General features: G+C 35.1%; 1 protein-coding gene across 5 annotated transcripts in view; it reads right to left on the reverse strand.

Annotated features, from left to right (window-relative positions):
* Positions 1 to 753: 753 nt before the first annotated feature.
* Positions 754 to 19,841, reverse strand: part of Cadps2 (calcium dependent secretion activator 2) — a 418,215-nt gene continuing 399,127 nt past the window's right edge. For all 5 annotated transcript variants that reach the window (XM_048340139.1, XM_048340138.1, XM_048340137.1 and 2 more), the window contains 2 exons: positions 8,193 to 8,297; positions 754 to 1,509 (listed from right to left, as the gene is read on the reverse strand). In XM_048340139.1, coding sequence (XP_048196096.1) covers positions 1,336 to 1,509; positions 8,193 to 8,297 — 279 coding nt within the window. In that variant the 3' untranslated portion in view covers positions 754 to 1,335. The remainder of the gene's footprint in view (positions 1,510 to 8,192; positions 8,298 to 19,841) is intronic.

Below are 19,841 nucleotides of genomic sequence, written 5' to 3' on the forward strand. Positions count from 1 at the left end.
ATGGTGGCATTATGGAGTTCAGGGTAGCATGACTGGAAGAAAAGGGTACTGGGTGTGAGGATGGATAATAAAGGAAGGGAAGATATTCATTGCTCCCAGAAATGTGGTAGAGTTTGTCTCTCCTACAGAGAAAGGGAGAACAAGTGAATGAACAAGTATATGAGTGCAGTAGCACAATATGACAGTATATTTTAGGAAGAAAATATAAACACTGATAGATTACAAAGAGTGAAGTTTACCTTTCAAAATGCTAACAAGAATACATTTGGGAGAGTCACCACTACTAGTCCCATTTAGCTATAAAACATTGCTAACATTATTAAAACTGTTAATATTACTTAACATTTATTATTAATATTTAATAATGAACACTTGTTGAGTATGGCATTAATACTTCCATTGAAATGGACATTTTCTATAGTAATTCTTTTAATGAAGCTGTGAGCATAGTAGGTATAAAATACAATGTTCATAACTTCTAAATGTTTAGTTGAAAACTCAATACCACAAAATAAAACAAACAAACAAAAACCACAGCCAGACAGTTGGTAAGTTTGAAATTACGCAAGTATCTTTTACTGCATTTAGTCTGTATAAGTCTACTACATACAGAAGTTGTTATGGCCAAATGGATTTTTATTGCCTGCAAGCTGTTACACTTCGAAGTACAACATGGCATATTGATGGAAGCACACCCTGGGATTTCTTACACTTGAAAGATGGTCAGAATAGAACAAGACACAAACAAACCCATTGGATAATCTAGTTTATATTTGGGGTTAGATGTCCTTTACACCCAGAATTATACCTGCAGTACAATCTGGGTTAATAAAACCCACGGTTAAATTTATTACACACATCACAACACTGGCAAATTAACTACGAAACAGATCTGGGGCATACATTATAACAGCAAGGTACACAGCATTTTAACATAGGTACAATAGAGTTGGTGCAGTGATGGGCAATTTACTGTTTTCTCACAATGTATTATCATGGAAAATACACAAAGGACAATCAGTTTGATATGGCTGAGGAAAAAAAAGATCAACTCTGCTAAAAAATAAATAAAAAGAAAGATCATAAGGGGAAGTTTGTCTTCTAATTATAAATGGAGCCAAAGTTCATTTTAGGCAAATTACACAAAAGAGGATGATCTTCCAGAAAAATATTTGGCATTTTGCCCTTTGACTATATCTTCAAGTTTACTTCCTAAAGAAATACAAGCATCTTGTTTTGTTTTTTTTGGCTATGGCAGTTACATATAATTACAATGACAAGGAACACAAAATGATGGTTTGAAAGTCCTCCTTCCTTTTCCAGAATTGTGTGTCATCAGCCTTCTTCTTCTTCATCACTGTCCTTCATAGTGATACCCTGAAGTCCTCCTCCTTCTGAGACAGAGGCCGTGGCCTCCTCCACAGTTAAACGTCTGTGCAGAGTATCGTATGTCTTACTGTTTAGTGTTCCTTCTAGCACACCCTGCAGTCGGAAATCTCTGTATGTTTTCTGGAAGAAGAAGAAAGAATTTCATAGGTAACTAGATTATGTGCATGAGGGCTGGGAATATGGCTTAGTGGCAAGAGTGCTTGCCTTGTATACATGAAGCTCTGGGTTCGATTCCTCAGCACCACATATATAGAAAAGGCCAGAAGTGGCACTGTGGCTCAAGTGGTAGAGTGCTAGCCTTGAGAATAAAGAAGCCAGGGACAGTGCTCAGGCCCTGAGTCCAAGCCCCAGAACTGGCAAAAAAAAAAAAAAAAAAGGGATTATGTGCATGAATATATGGCTGTGTGTCTATACATACAGGCATATGTATTCATTTGGCTTTTACCATTGATTTTCAATTATAAGTGTTATTGTTAGTATAAAAGTGATGTACAAAGGGGGTGCAGTTACATAAGTCAGGTAAAGCATACACTTTTATATTTGGACAATGTCACCCTTTCCCTTGCTCTCTCCCAGTTTTCCCCTCCTATCCTCACCCACAGTTGTATAGTTCATTTTCCACAGAGTGTCCAGTGAGTCCCATTACTGCATTTGTTCACCCTTTGCCCTTCCATTTCTGTGGGCTTTCTTTTTAAAGTTATACTAAGGACTGAACGCAGGGTCTCATGTCTGTTAGGCAAGTGCTCTACCACTTGTGGCACAACTCAGTTCCCACAGCTGGCATTTGGAAAGTCATCTTTGGGCATGCACTAATGGATTCAGACTGTGGCTGCTTATGTCAATCACCCTGCTGGTGTATTTCTGGAGAGAAAATTGAATAAGTGACATTGGACAGTCCTAGTCAAACTACAATCACCATGAAACTCAATGTGTTGTTACTTTTGGATAACAAATTAATTCCCTTCCATAAAACTTTACTAATTGCGCAAAATTTACTATCTGAATAAACTGTAGCAAAGATAACATTTTTTAAATACATTTTTAATGTGGCATTTTTAGTTTTTCACTAGAGAAGGCTTTAACACCGAAAAATATATTTCATTTCAAAAAATACATTAACTTTAAGCAGGTGTACTAAACAGCGGACTAATCCTATTTCTAGTACAAGAAATACTTTAAGCATTTTTGAATTATAAATGTATTTACTTGTACTATGGGATGAATTTCTATGAGAAATTTGTTCTCATTTGGAATTCCCTTCAAATGGAAAGTGTCAAGTTCTGGTGATAAGCTTCTATAGATAGGGTAATAAAACAAATATTTTCATTTTTGTAAAACCTTAAGTTATAATTTGTATGTTGGATACACACACACACACACACACACACACACACACACACTCACAAGGCTGAGATGTGAGGATTGTGATTCAAAGCCAGCCTGGGCAGGAGAGTCAGTCAGACACTTACCGCCAATTAATCACAGAAAAAAAGTGGAAGTGGAACTGTGGCTCAATGGTAGAGTGCTAGCCTGGAGCACAAAAGCTCAGGGACAGTCAGTGCCTAGGCCCTAATTTCAAATCCAAAACCACATTCTCACACATAAAAACAAAACAACAACTATGATAGTGTTGTTTCTTGGAGAGATTCTTTTTTAAATTTAATTTTATTGTCAAGGTGATGTACAGAGGGGTTACAATTACATATGTAAGGCAGTGAGTACATTTCTTGTCAAACTTGTTATTGTAATCTTATTCTTATAACTCAACAAAAACCTAGTGCACTTCATATGCATATTCTTCTACAGCTTTCTTTATGTTTACTTTTTAAATCTGCAACTGTCCTATGTTAGATTTAAATTACCAAATGGTTAGACACCAATAGATTGCACAATGTATCAGCAATGTCAGTATACCATTACTCTATGTGATGTCTGGTAGCTACAGTCTTGTTTGCACTTAACAGATGAAATAAGAAGCTAATATTATAAATCAAATAAGTAGCTAATGTCATAAGTCTAGTAGCTGGAAATTAACAGTAAGGATGCTTGACTTTATTGCAAACAGCAGGCAGGTTCAAAACACTTCTAGTATAACATTCACAAAACAATCAAGGCATTCGGACATTTGCACTAAAGGTAATCATCATGTGAATTAGGAAGTGCATCTTAATCCCTTCATTAAACATTTCCTTGTCTCTAGTAACTACCTATGGAGAAATTAGAACCATTCCGAGGTAGTGGAAACAGAGAATTTTACAATTATCTTTCTGTCTTTTCCCATCTGATTTATACCTATGACATCACTCCCACTCACAGAAGTCTTAGGAGAGTAGTAAGAGTAAAAGATGATATGTTTCTTCACTTGGGTAATAGTAATGTAAAGACAATTCATAGGAGAAAATTGTCTAAGTAAATTGAACTCTGAGAAGTACTTCACAGTATCAGGGGCCAATGTCTCCACAACAAGTTAGATTTACAAAGTACTTTTTTTTTTTCTTAAAGGACTAACTCCCTTTTCACTTAAAATTTAACAGTTTATTTTGAAGCATATGATCCCCATGACCCCCTTATTTCCTTTGAAAGATGAATACGAATTTTGTGATAAACTCATAGCTTATTCTGATTAATAACTTGCTTTGACTAGGGGAGTCATAGTTTGGTCATAACACGAAAATTCATAGTAATTCATGTTAAAACCAGGGAAGCAATCTAAAGGGTCCAGGTAACTTATATACATGTCATTGTTATCAAAAAGATGAGTGCTCAAGTCTGTTATTGCCTTATAATTAGATTTAAAATACACTGAGCACAAAAAATACTCACATCTGATATAACCCTAGTATTGTTCCACAGACAATCATATAATTGAGTTTCTGAGTTCACCATTTTTAGTAAATGGATTGACTTTCCTTATACTTAATTATCCATAAGTTTGCTATGACTCATTCGAATCATGGATTTGCAGTCCCAAATGTTTTCCAATTTGTATAGCAGACAGACTACTTTTGCAAGCAACAACTAGTTCAGTGAGGGACAAGGCAAATATATCCTTGTAATCTTTCTCCCTCTTTTGTATAATGTTATAGACACTTGCATATCCGCACTGGTTGGCTTTTAAGACCAACCACTTGGTCACTGGAATTACTTACTTGACTTAGCAAAAGAGTTGATTGATGTTAACTTTTTCAAATGTCTTATGATCCATGGGGAGAATATAAGTCTAATAGCCATTTTGATCATTCAGGGGAATTCTATTTTTCCTCATTTCAAATAAATTGTTTTCATGGTAAAATTTCTCACACTCAAGAAAACTATATAGACCTGAACTTTGTATACAACTCTTATTGGGACTGTCTTTTTAATTAAAAAAAAATCAGCAGTATGAATGATCCAGTGTGTGTGTGTGAGTGTGTGTGTGTGTGTGTGTGTGTGTGTGTGTATATCTTTGTAGGGTATAGTTGACTGTTATATGGATTTTGATGTTTGACCTCAATGGACAAAAGAAGAAGATTAATGCCTGTGAGTAGTAATAACTAAAACTGGAGTGGATTCAGTAGCTTAGATCGTGGATCTAAATGCAAATCTCTGCTATAAAAAGCAGGTAGAATCCAAGTGATCTGCATGGAAGGAAGGGCTACTTATGGGTTTTCACAATTCGAAACACGTGTTATTTAATAGCTTCTTAATAAATCACTGGGAAATGATCACTGCATAACCTATACTGTCTGGTTCTGAAGAACTGATAAATTTGTGTATGAAGTTCATAAATTCTGTTTATATTCAAAGTAGAAAAAAAACAATCAAAACATTAAGTGGCTAATTTTCCCTGATTTTCATCGTAAAAATAATCATTTTTAGATCATTAAGTAGAACCCTATGGTTTCAGTAAATGTATCAGTTCAAGAAAGCGATGGCTGAGTTTGGGGACTTTCTTTGGAACAGTAAATAACAAAAAGTCAAATTTAGTTATCACGGCTGGGGATATGGCCTAGTGGCAAGAGTGCTTGCCTCATATACATGAAGCCCTGGGTTCAATTCCCCAGCACCACATATATAGAAAACGGCCAGAAGGGGCGCTGTTGCTCAATGGCAGTGTGCTAGCCTTGAGCAAAAAGAAGCCAAGGACACAGTGCTCAGGCCCTGAGTACAAGGCCCAGGACTGGCAAAAAACAAAAAACCAAAAAAAAAAAAATAAAAAACATCCAAATTTAGTTATCAAATTTAATTTCATATTTATCTTGACTACTGATATTCATAGTGGATGCTATTTTAAGATAAACTGATTGGATTAGAATACAAAATTGTCAAGGCAAAATTAAAAAATATGAATTGTTTCTACTAAAATATTTACTGGTCAGAATACCTAAAATATATTCTCTTATCAAATTTTATTTACGTATATTATCATTCAGTATAGTCAGGCTGTATGCTTTCATCATTAGTGCTTGATCATTAACTATAAAGACATGTGACTATAAGAAATGAATAACTAACGAAATAAATGATGAGCAAGTTTAAGAATGGGAATTTTAATCTTAAAAGCCAAAAAAGAGCTTGATGTCTGTTAAGTAATATGTAACTTTTGATATCTAAAACAATGTAGACATCAGCTTGGAAAGATGGCTGATGGTAAAGGTGAGCAGCTAATTCGTGAATCAGAGTACAGATGCACACATATGAAAGGCCAACACAAAATCTTCTTCTCCCCTTATGAAAACTTTAACTTGGAAGTTATTAAAGTTACATTAATAATTTCTTTATAAAAATAAATAATACTTCATGAGAAACTGTTCTAGATCAGGAATATTTTGCTTATGATAGCTAAGTATCAAAATTCTGTGGAATAATTTTACTAACATTGATGACTGATCCAGATGACCATTATTGTGACTTATACGTCTGGTTGTATAAGGCAGAAGATTTGTTGATTTCTGACTTTGGAATAGAACATTCCTATTTGTGGTTTCTTTCTAACTTGTGCTAACCTAAGTGTCTAGCACAAAAGAATTAGTATTTAAATTAGACTTCACAAGAGTGTTGGAACTATTTAAATGAAGATAGAATGTCTTTTAAATGAGAATACAGTAGCTCTTTACAAACTTTAGTGTGTTTTAAAATCCTTTGGAGGACTCTTATTATACATATGGGGGGAGGGGATGTCGTTCTCAGTTCCTGATTCCTTAGGTATGGAGTGTTACCCAAGAACTTACAGCTCTTTTAATGGTGCTTGAAATACAGGTCAGGAATGGCACTTTGAGAACCCTGTATGTATGTATGTAGATATATGTGTATGTGTGTGTAGACACATGTATAAGATATGAGTATGCACTACACATATGTGCACATATATGTGCATCATTAATTAACTGCTAACATGGAAGTTAAGAGTTTCTGTTTAAAGGAACAATTGATTTTTAATAGCTTGCAGACAGCAGGTATCTCAGCTATAATCTAGAATTTCTGTTCATTATTTTTAAGAAAAGTTGAACTCTGGTACACTTTTGCTTCCACTAAAATTTGCAGTGTGAAAAATTATACTAACATAATCAATAATAGAAGCTACAGATACACATGGGACGTTGAAAGTAGTTACAACTGTGATATAACAATAGTTTCCTTAACATGGAGTTCATTTCACTTAGCATCATCTTATGTGTTCATAAGGGTATAGCTATTGGGCTCCTGTGATCCTCTGCTGTGACTTGCCTAAACCTGTACTAATTATTCCCAATAAGAGAGACCATAGAGTCCATGTTTCTTTGGGTTTGGCTCACTTCACTTAGTATAATTTTTTTTCCAAGTCCTTCCATTTCCTTACAAATGGGGCAAGGTCATACTTTCTGATAGAGGCATAAAATTCCATTGTGTATATGTTCTTGTATCACCTTCCTGTGGTTGGACCTACACTATCTCTGTAATCTTATCTGAGTATATTGGAAACCGTGTATACTGGTATTAGAACTATGAAATTGAAAGGGAATACCAAAATTGAGAGACACAGGGTAAAAAAAGACAAACACCTACAAAAGCAATACTTGCAAAACTGGTGTAAGTGAACTGAACAACTCATGGGGGGAAAGGGAAAGGGGGAGGAGGGAGGGGGGGAGGAGGGACGAGGTAACAAACAGTACAAGAAATGTACCCAATGCCTAATGTATGAAACTGTAGCCTCTCTGTACATCGGTTTGATAATAAAAATTTGAAAAAAAGAAAAATTATATTAAATATAACCTGTATATCTTAAATAATCAACTCATCAAATAGTAAATGCATATTGTAACTCTTCCTTTTGAAGAGCATTAATCAAAATGACGTATTGAACTTCTATGACTCCTGTGATAAATTTGGGAAAGCCTCTAATACTTAAACTGAACAGACTTTCAAAGGAATTTGGGCAGTAACACTGTATTACTTTTGTATAATAAAACAAACAGATACTCCTTATTCTACTGGCAAATAAAATTCAAAGGCACTTGAAGTGATTCATGATCCTAATAAACATGGGGTATACGAATAATGGGAAAATACTTTATTCTTGATCCAGTGCATTCAAGTAACTATGCTAGGGGATTTAATCATGTACAGTAGCTTAAAATGTGATTATCCAAAAACAAATATTTATTAGGACAAAAAAGATTTTTAAAAATCATGTTTATATTAATGTCTTAGTAAAAATGGAAACTAAGTTTTTAAGTCCCCATTTACTCAGTTAGGTCACCATGCTTTATATTTTATATGACAGTATCTCACTATTATTCATCATATCTTGATGGGTGATTCATATTAAAACACATTTTGTTTACCTTCACAATCTTGATGAGCGTCTTCAGTTGGTAAATATGAAGCTGGAGGTCTAGTCTATCAGCCAACCACACGCAAATGACTTTCATGGAATTGCTGTACCATTGCTGGAGAGCAGGATGGGGGTAGAGCATAGAACAAAAAGAAAGAAAGAAAACCATCTCTGTAGTATTCATTTAACAGATTCAGTAATGAGGGGGTAATGAAACACTCTGAAATGACCACAGATCAGCACTTGAAGTCAATAACGCTATAATTTCCTGTTAACAGAATTGTATGTTTTGCTAGAAAATCTGCTAAATTGACCTAGGCTGTTCTTAACAGGAATTAGCATTACAGTTTTTTTTTCAGCTGTAACATATTCATGAGAAACAGTGTTTTTGCACTCTGTAGCCTAGTGGCTTGTTTTGCAATTTATGAGTAACAATGGGTACTAAATACATATTATGGGAATGAGTGGATGGCCAAGCAGCAGGGGGAAAAGAAACAGGTAAATTATTTTCAAAGGAACATTTCTTATTAGCCCACATGTCAGGTTAAAAAAAAATCAAAAAGTAGGTGTGTTATAAGCTAAGCCATGTAGTCAATACGCAGAAATAACATTTTACAAGAACGGTAAACAATATTCACAGCTTACTAAACAGTAATCTTCAATCACACCTTCATCTACTTTCAGCTAAGAATTTGCCAAGATGTTTTAAAACCACCTCAACTAAGGTACCTTATGAGGATCACAAAATGAATGTTAGCTTGCCAGATTTTAAAAGAATCCCTTTCACTTTCTAGATGTTTATGAAGGGATCAGTTTTGTTTCTGCTCATCACAGGTTTGAAACTCTCAAGGGAATTTCCTGTTCCTATATAATTTGTATGAGAAAAAGAAAAAAAAGAGAACTTTCGTTGCTTATTTAAAAATAAAGGCAATTAGTGGTGATATTTGAAAGGGTTTGGTGATTGGGTTACAGAGCTAGGTTTTGGTAATATTGTGAGGATAATGTTACTCACTCAGAAAGAGTGAGCAACATTACCATCCATTCAGCACTTAGGATATGATGATTTTCTGAAAAAGAAGGGATTTTGTGCCTTGTTTCTCTATATATAGTGTCAGATCACGTGTGTGCCTGCATGTGCCTGGTTTAGTTATTCAAACACAGAAAAAATTCTGAAATATTTTTCTTCTGTATAATACAATAGTGACATTAACTCCTAAGAGAAGTTTTAAGTGATATAAATTAAAAATTCATCTGGAGATATATTTATTAACATTGTAATAAAGTTTCATATAATAGATGGTATTTTAGGTAGAAATTGAAAATGAATTAGCATCCTATTTCATCATTTACTTCTACTTTCCATTATACTGAACATATATAATCAGTGAGATAAGCACATTACAATGAGTAGATAAATAATATCAATAAGCGGTTTATTGACAATATCATGTTTTAAACCATGATTTAAAAAAATCTTATTTACATACCTAGTTTTGTCTTCCCTGGTGTATACTTTATTTTTAAAACAGTTCAAAATATCAAATAACATTTATAAAAAGAAGCACCTACACATCTCTTAAAAATAAACTGCTAGTAAATTCATTTCCTCAGTAGACATACTGAATCTCAAAATGTTTTATGGACACATATAATAGTTTCCAACATCAATGCCATGTTTATTTTTCAAAATTATGTATGGCCTGAGATTCTTGAATTCTGTTTTAACACAGGTAAACACTCAGGTGGAGGTTGGAAATACCAAGTGAATGTTAAGAAGTAAGACTTTCACATCCATACCACCTTCCAGATTATCTAAAAGCTAAAATGTCAAAAATGGATCCGTATCTTAAAAATTGTAGTTAATCTGTACGAGAGAGAAAATTTTCCTGTTTCATTGGAAAGAAAATATATGGTATATAAAGTATAGCAGAACATAACATTTAATCTGTTCAAATCTGTGGTGACTGTATTCATAAATTGCATAAATTTGAGCAAAATGAAAATAACTTCATAAAATTACTCCATCTTTACATCTTTATGTTCTTAAAATATCTTTATATAATTTAAAATTAATTTAGCTTCACTTTCCATTATGTATAAGTGGTACTTATGATTATATGATAATTGAAAGAACATCTAATATAACACAAAAATTATTAATCTAACTTCTTTCTCACTGTGCCCAAATTATAAATTAAAAGAAGAGGAATTTGGGAACAAAACAATCTTAACTACTAAAAAGAGAGGTGAAGAAAACTATGGTTGAGTGGAATGTTCCAGCTACTTTACTATCACCTTACTTTGAAAGCAAGCAAATTATTCAACATAGAAAGCTCTCAGAAAAATTGTCCCATCAGATGACAATATATAATAATAAGTCAAGGCACTATGAAGAAGAACTGCAGCTAAATTGAGCAAATGATTCAGGTAAAACAGTGGCATACTTGGAGCTCAGCCTATATAGTCACTAAGAAGAGGTTAGCAAGAAAACCCAGCCAAAGACTTCGCTGCTTCGTGTACAGGAAGAAACCACGGAGGCTCTTCATTCCTGACACACAAAGATAACAAACAGCAACCTTTATCACCTTCCTATTTCTCAAGTTGGAGTGAATATGTCCTTCTTTAGAGCACTGAAGATATAGTAGGTTCCATTTCTTTTTGCATTTTCAGAAAAGAGTCAAAATAAGGTTAGCTTCATTTCCTGCACCAAACCAAATCAAGCCCGTTACCCCTCCCCAATCAATCAATATCAATCAAACAAACAAAAAAGCTTGCGAAGGGTGAATGTGCAGTAAAGTCTGAGTGTTAGGAAATACATTTTCATTTTGGAGAAGTTAATTTGATGAAGTTAACCGTTCGCTTTTCCTTTCAGGAGATGACTGGGAAAGGTGCTGATCCTTGCATTGAAGCCCTAGCTATGATTTTGTTTTGGTCTACACCGGAATTAAGCAGTAACTGTATATTTTATGGCTTAAAAAAAATCAATCCATGACAACAACCTACTCTTGTAACAAAAAATGTTTTTTTAAAAAAATATTCTTTTTTGTGGTTCATTCAGCTCCTATAAGGGCATGCATTATTTCATTTTCTTGAGATTTCTCCTTTAAAGCAAAAATAAAAGAGAAGGAAAGGCTAGGGTTGACTCTGTGAGACCCTTGTATTTATTCACACTTATTGTGCATGACTGTAGACTGGTAAATCATATTAGCAGCCCGTCTCTCCATCAAGCTGCTACTTGCTTTCCAGCCCTGGGAAGGTTCAACAAATCAACAGGAGCACGGAAAACAGAACATCAGTCTAATCTAGTGTTTAAGGTGAAGTTTTCAAACCCAATCTAAGAAGATCTTTAGAGCAAGCAACAAGCTGAAGGGCTCAGAAGGTGGTATTGACAATGAAAGAGTGTTGAAATATTGAGAAGCGCAGCCCTTGTGCATTTTTAATAACAAGAGGGTCAACAAGGACACAGCTCCCTCAGTGCCAGTAGTTGCCACTGACTATGGAAATTGCCACACCAGGGCTATAAACGCTTGCAGTTCATCAGCTTTCTTAAACAGTTCATCAGCTTTCTTAAACACCCTGAACCCCCTCAGCGGACCTTTAGTCTTGAATTAACAAACCAAAGCAATGAAAGAGGGTGCAGCCTGAATGGCTGGCATTGATCCCCAACTGTGTCAGCACTGCTACAGGCCCTGAAAAACTCTCTCCATTGTCAATAGAAATTGACAAACCTCCTCTCCTAAATAGTGCAGCTGAGCCGGACGGGATCCACGCAGCTGTAAAGGGCTCTGCTCTTGGGGCCCAGGAGCACTAACAATAGAACAAGCATGAGCTCTTTGTCAGTCCCAGACTCGGCAATTTTCTAACAAGGATTAAAGTTGTTTCTCTGCAGAGCTGCTGAAAAGAGATTTAGCAACATACCGTGCTTTCTTCATGCAAGTTAAAGAGAAGTAGTTAAGGAATTTCATTATTCTAGGGACTAGCAGAGATACAAAACAAATATATTAAATATGCACAACTTCCTCTTTTGGTCTCATTTAGAACATTTTGAAGATGATTCTATTAAATATAACATTTACCACCTGGGAACAAGCACTTCACGTTTTATTTTGGAAGTTTCATTTTTTTTTTCCTTTAAAGTCCAGCTGCTTGCCACCTGGAATGAGGTCTCAATACATACTAATGCACAATGCCTTTAGACCCTCCACGGTTGATATTCCTAAATCTGAGTCACAAGACCCCATAGGGTTTATATATCACGGCTGCTTCAAGCAAATAATTTCTGTCAGAATATGGCTTCTGATGATGATGGCAGGGTAAAAATAGCTGCTGCTCTAGGCACAAATCTGTGGTGTATTTTCTGCTTAAGTGTTTAGCTTTTTATTGATTATGAATTGGCATAACTAGATGGCATATTTTCATTCTTCCTCAACTAGGTTGGTGGCAATAGATAAACAACAGAAAACATAAAGGAAAAAGAAAGGAAGAGAAAAGAGAAAGAAGAGCCAACATTTTTCTGTGCACGAAGTTGCAGAATGGCTAAATATCCACACCATAGATGTGTTTCTTCATTTCAAGTGGAGCTGTTTTATAAGAGCTGAGTTCCTGTGTTGAAATGGAATGATAGTTAAAATGAGTGATAGTTGCAGCTCAGGAAATATAGAACTTTTTAAATCTACAGTTGAACTGAGTAAAAGAATAAATAATATTTTCTTTCAAGTGCTAAGGGCTTTTTAATATGACTGAGAAATAAAAAACACCATTTAGGTCATTTGGTAGCTTTTGAGAACAAGAAAATTCAGAAACATTATTATCCCATAGTTTTACCCTATATTCTAAGGTCAGCAGACATTTAAAACATTCTGAATGAAAGTGTTCCTTTTGCCCACATTATGCCAATTTAAAATAACTAAACATATGGCTCTATTTCACTTCCAATTTAAACACTCAAATGCAAATTTTATATTGACAGAAACTTTGATACAACAGTGTCATCATTTTCACCTTTTATTTCAAGGCATCCAACTGAAGCTATCGTACTTAGCTTCACAGAACAGACTTCTACCACAAGCAGTGTTAAAGTTGTTACGTGTGAGTTTTTGTTGGCTTGGAATAAGATAAAGGCCTATATTTAAGAAAAATGGAAACCAAACTTTTTTAGCTAAAAATACAGGAAGTGTTCAACCCAACTGGCATTTCCCAACATTACCAGCTAGGCCCAGGGATATTCATATGGAGAGCTGGGAGCAGAGATTTGTTCCTGCACATGGCTGCCGAGGGCTGGTTGCCAACAGCTCAGAGCAGAACATGAATGGAGAGCCTGGGAGCAAAAGTCTCAGTAACCTCTCTTACATTCCTATTCGCTGGATTGAGCCTTTCTTGCCTCCGCTATACTTTAGTTTTCACACATGCAATATGGTGGACAGTTTATACGAACTACCTTTAACAGATTAAGGTAGAATATATGCCTACCAAGTATGAGGCTTGAGTTCTGTCCTCAGCACCAAAAATGAAACAAAAATCAAACAAGCCAGACAAAACAATCCCTGTGAGTACACATGACACAAGAAAGGGCATCATAAAATTGTCATTCCTGTAAAATGGACTGAAGGGAAAAGCAAACTGTCATTGTTTTGGTTTTTATATGCTGCTTGAATATAGTTGATATTTCCAGAAAGAGAAGCATGAAAATCTACAATTCCAGAGCTTTCTATTTTCTATTATTTTGTTTTGTACTTAATCTATTTTGGCCTCTTACTGCAGTACGATATAAAAAATAAAACAAGGATGTATAATTGGAATAAAACGTGGTGCCTTAGAGAAGTAAATTATTTTTATTACTATTATTTTATACCACTGTTATTATAGTTCAGATTTTAAAGGCATTTGGTATTTAATTTTTCATGAAAAAGAAAGAAAATCAGTTAAAATTTCATTTAATCCATTCAACAACCTTGATGAAGTAAGTAGATGCTATTATTCCCATTTTGCAAATTTGAAAACTAAGTTTGTATTGGTAGTAAATGGAGCTTAGATTATGCAATTTATTCAAGTTTATACCAATAAATACAGTGTCAGGGTTAAGATTTATATCTTTTATTTATACAGAGTCCATCTAACTACTTTTATTGTCTTTCCCTGTTGGAAACAATCTGGATTTCGATTCCATCAATAAAATATCTGATTCTTAAGAGTAGTTCAATACTTCTAGCAGAAAACTAAGCAAACAATCCCTACCACTCCTGGTGGTTACTGACAGGTATCATGACACAGGATTGTTATTTGTGTAACGCTATGCCTCTTATTTTTTTCAAAGATGCTCATCAACTTTTCTTGCAAGTAAAAGTAATCTACAATTCCAAACATCAAACTATCTACAAATTCAATAATGTAATATCTATGTAAACAAATACTTTGAAAAACCACACTTCATTAGGATAACAAATTAGGTAAGAGGACCTATTATGTTATGCACCTCTTTTATATGATCTTTAGGCTTGTTCCTATACCATATATCCTAATGAATTAAAAACATTATAGATATTTTTCACCAAAACAATGTGGAAAGTAATGGTGGACGAAAGATCTTTAGTTCATGAGTGGACAACTTGTATACCTGTGGCTTTCTTCATTTTTTAAAATTAACAAAACAGATTCATATTTGATTCATGTCTTTTTAATCTATGTTGACGAAAGTCATCTTAAGGCTGACTTTGATTTTTAACATTAACAGGAAGTTTCACCAATAGTGAGCATTATGACACCTATTAAGAGAATGTAAAAGGTGCACATGTAGGAGTTCTGGAATATAGTATATGCTCAATAAATGCTTGCTGAATGCTGAACAAACTTTCCTAGATTTATAAGGTTCTAGACTTGTTCTTTAAGGAATCTGTGAACAGAACAGCCAATGAATTAGACTCCCTTTAGTTATATAACAGAGTAACTTAAGGAACATTACCCCAAATTGGGGGGGGGTGTATCTGAGCTTTATTCAGTTCATTACTCCATTAATCAACAATCCCCTTCATTTCAAAATGTCCTGAAAGTCCATGCAAGTCTATATTTGTCTGCACTATATGCAGGCTATTAAAATCAATACTGTTCTATATTATTGGTTATCATCAAGTAGACAGGTGGCTTGGTAGATTTATTCTGTAGCTTTTCTCTTGGTGCTAAATTGCTAGTGATTAGGAAGTGAAAACTTCAGATAGTGAGTTTTTCCACCTGACCCAACTCTATAGCATGCTCATTAGTTTGGCTAATCTTTTGAGTAAAATAACTAATTAATGGTTTGGAAAAAAATCAGTGGCCAATGCAATTATAGTAGTGTTTGTATATACCAGTTAGGGGCACAGACATTTATCTAAAAGTAATTAATTCCTCTTATCTACTTAATAACTCAATTTGGGCACTATGTAAAGTTTGGCTCAGTAATGCAATGTAAATTGAAAAACATCAGATATAGACAAATATATGATCAATTCTTTGATTTGCTATTGAAGGACACATTTTGATTTTGAGATAAAATGGAGGCTCAAGAATTAGCTGTTAGGAGGTCTTTGTACTTCCGTTTTCCTATAGAGAGTGGGAAACATTGCAAATATTGCATTTTCAGAGTGTCATGGGGTCTAAACAGATGCCTTTTTCCCTCTGAGCCATGACACTTCTATAGAAACCATCTGCAACAATCCAAGTGACCTATAGCTTTGCCTGAGGGTGGACTCCTCTGTCCATTTGGCTTCTCTACCTGTTAGCTTCTCAGTCTGCACTTTTATTACCAACTCCATTCCCTTTGCCAGGTTCATACTAGCTTGTAGAATTCATGTAACCATTATGTCTGCTATAAAAACCAATACTGTTGTTTTTTTAACTAGGGAGAATTAGTTGCTTTTATTTTCTGACCTTAATAGTCTACCCAGGTGTCTATGAAAATTTTGCATAATGTGGTAAATGTCTGTTTAAATTTGGCATATCCAGAATATTGTTTGTATTGATATGTCCAGACCTTAGCAAGATGTCTGGCACATAGTATGTACTACATATTTGTTGAAGGGTTGATTTTTTAAAAAAATTATTTGAAATACGTAGATGCAAAACAGCTTTTCAATAGGAAAAGTAAAGATTTTGACCACAGCCAGATTCACTATTGGCTTGAATCACATGTTCATTAAACAACACACACACACCCACACCCACACCCACACACACACAATTTAGTAGATGGTCAAGCTGTAGAAATTATCTAAACAGAAGCAATTAGTGTCATTTTAGGTGGTGAGTTAAATAAACGAGACAGTAAATTAATAAATCTCTATGCACAGATGAATGTCCACATATGCACACTCACACACGAAGAATGGCGAGCAGAATAGCTCAGATGTTTTTGTGCTTGTATCTAGATTAGCCTCCAGAGACTGCCACCTGAACAGCAAGTTGCCTTTCCATACATGCTCAGATGTGCTGATACCCCTTCCAGAGGTTAGCTCAGGTTAGCTCAGGCTGGAGGGATCAGGGGGTGGGCTTATTTGGAAATAGGGCTGCTTTTGCTGCCTAGGTTTTTTTTTTTTTAATCACAGAGTAACATATTCTGAGACACCCTTATACTTGTTGTGAACTACTAAAAAGGTGTGTGTGTGTGTGTGTGTGTGTGTGTGTGTGTGTGTCTGAGAGAGTTTCAGAACTTTTGTGGCTTCTAAGACGGACAGAGAGGGAGTGAGTGGATGAATCTTGCATCCTGGCATTTGTTATTACAAGCACCACACTAAGCAAAACTGTGTTGGTACTAAATATTAGACAGATGTCCGAGTCCAACCATCAACTTGAAACAGAAAATAAATAAATAGATGAGACAAGTTTCAAAGAAAGGAAGGCAAAAGAGACAAAGAATTACATGGGTAATCAAAAGTGTATCGTATTTTAGTTTACTTTAGTGCCCTCATTTCAAAAAGAGATATCTACAAATATTTATTCAGTGAAACATTTTTTATTATCTTTAAGTGGTTATACAGAGAACATGCCATTCAATGAAGTAGTTTATGAATACAATGTCTTGATCAATGCCATTCATTTCAATATCCTCAGCCATCCTCCAAAACCACTTCTCTCATTTTTCTTAAATTTGTAGGGAATTCATTGAATTTTTTTTCTTTTTTTCCCAAAATTTTATTATCAAATGATGTACAGAGTGGTTACAGTTTCATACGTTAGGAATTTTTTTCTTTCTATTTCCTGGAGGTACATGGAATTCTTAACTGCATTATCTGCCCCCACCCCCTTCTTTCATCTCTTCATTCATTATGGAAATGACCTACTTTTCAAGATGACCTGTTTAGCCATCAGAATATAAGTTTCCATCAAGTAGAAATGTGGTCCATATTATTCAATATTGTGTTTCCTGATGCTAGCATAGTGTGTGATCTTCAGAAATGTTCAATGAACATAGGTTGGATAGGGAAAAGAGAGGGACTAGAACCTCTTGTTTTAATTTGAGTACAATAGAATCGTTGTGACATTCATCCCATTTTGTGGCAGTTAACAAATGCCTATTCATCCCCACACCCTCTTCCACAGTCAGAATATTCAGTGTTCCTATTGAAAAATCAAGTGGGAAATGTGCTAACTCTGAGGTGTGGTGAGGGAAGAGGCACAGAGGATGGGAGAGAACGATGGCAGAGGTGACTAATCATCATTCCTTTGACTCATAGATGGGTATGTCAAATTGTAACCTTCTTATACAATCACTTGGAGTTTTAAAAGCTAAATGATAAATGGCAAGAAAACAAACAAACAAAACACCAGTGAATAACATATGAATCCCAACTTTTACCACCATTCCCTACACCTAGGAATCAAATAGTGGTCCATGCATGTGTAACATCAGCTGAATAGATATTTTCTATCAGTAAATGGGTATAGACAGAAGCAATTAAGAGGACAGTGACAAAGGAAATACAAGAAGTAGCTTGAACAAAATTTATGGAAATCTGCAGAGGAAGGCTATGGGAAAGTTATGCATTAGGATACATAAATAGGCATCAAGCTTGAAGAATCCTGTTCAGCCACATTCAAATACTGCATACTGTCCCTCCCTGACTCTAAACCCCAAGCATGACAGAGAATACTTTGAGAAGTTTCAAAGGCCACCACAATGATGATTAAAGGGCTAGAAAAGGGGCCTATGAGGAGAAGCTAAACAAACAGGGATTATTTATCAGGGAGTAGACAAGTATGACAAGTGCCTTAATAACAGTCTTCATATATAGGAAGGATTATTCCCTTGAGGATGCTGGCTACCTGCTTTTTGTTCTCCAAAAATACAGGAGAGGAAAGGGGAAGCAGGTTTAAAATATAGCATGAAGAATTTAGGAGAGGTAGAGGCTAGAACTTTCTCTTTTTTACGAGGCAAAATATTTTCCCCATATTAATATAGCAAAATTTAGATTACATCTCTTCAGAGGCTAAACACAGGACATGTAGGGCTGGCTTTAGAGTTTACAAATTTAAAAAGATTTTTAAAAAATTGTTCTTTTATATACTTTTTTTTTGTCTGGGCACTCAATAAACACATGGAATGATGATTTTTGTGAAAATGGCTGCTTCCCTACATACATTTGTTTTTTAGGGAGGATAGTCAATAGAAGCAACCTGATTTCCACTGCTGTGCCCACCTGTGCATGGTGACAATCCTACAGAGAGGCTGTAGGGAGGATGTGTAAAGAGGGAGACTCACAGAGGGGTGAGTATTTAAAATCCACCATGAAAACTGGCATTAAAGCCAGAGGTGTTATTTGCTTATGAAGTTAAGAGTGAAGGAAAGAAGAGTTGTAGACATCAGTTCTATGAAAACACTGCACTAATCAACTGAGAGAGAAGTCGATCCCAGGGGAAGTGTGGGCATTTTCATTAGTGAGAAGTGGCCAGCTGAAGTGTAGGCATGCAAAGTCCTAGTGGCTTTACATAGAAGGGTCAAATTTCCAGATCACTGTAAGGTGAAAAAAGCAAGAAGTCAATACTAAGTGTCTTTGGAAACACTCAACATGTTGCTAATAATGCATTCAACACCCTTTTATAAAATCAACAAAATGACAATTACGATTTGGGTGGATGAATGTAAAGACCATTTCTGCAATTGCTGTTCAGAAAAAAAACAGACTTCTCAAATATGCAAGTTCTGTACCATACATTCATCAGACAATTTTACTATTCTTAGAGGAGCTTAGGTGATCAGCAATGATTTTCTTTCTTATTCCAGAAAAAAGTCTCCAATCAGTATGTATGGATTTTTTTTTTTTTTAATTCTGAGCACAATTAAAGGTGAGTTAAGGCTCTGGTGGAAATCTAAAGAGCATCGGCAAATCTGAGCACTGCTCAGCTTTTGAATTGCTTTTCTACTTCTCGGTTCTTTTAAATGGTTTTCTATGGCAGGAACATTTTTTCTTAATTAGTCACAGCTAATTAGTGTTCTGGCATAGACAAGTAATCAGAAATGTCAGAGCTGTGAGGCTACATCTCCCTAATCCTTTGATAATAATTTAGCCTCCTGGGAGGGCCCCAAGCTGCGGTAAGTAGTGACTGACAATAAGACAAAATGAGGTGGGCAGCAGACCATTAGGATAGAAAAATAAAAAGCACTACCAAATCCTGCTGAGCACCATCAGGC

Source organism: Perognathus longimembris, chromosome 2 (assembly GCF_023159225.1).
Source record: "Perognathus longimembris pacificus isolate PPM17 chromosome 2, ASM2315922v1, whole genome shotgun sequence".
NCBI lineage: Eukaryota > Metazoa > Chordata > Mammalia > Rodentia > Heteromyidae > Perognathus > Perognathus longimembris.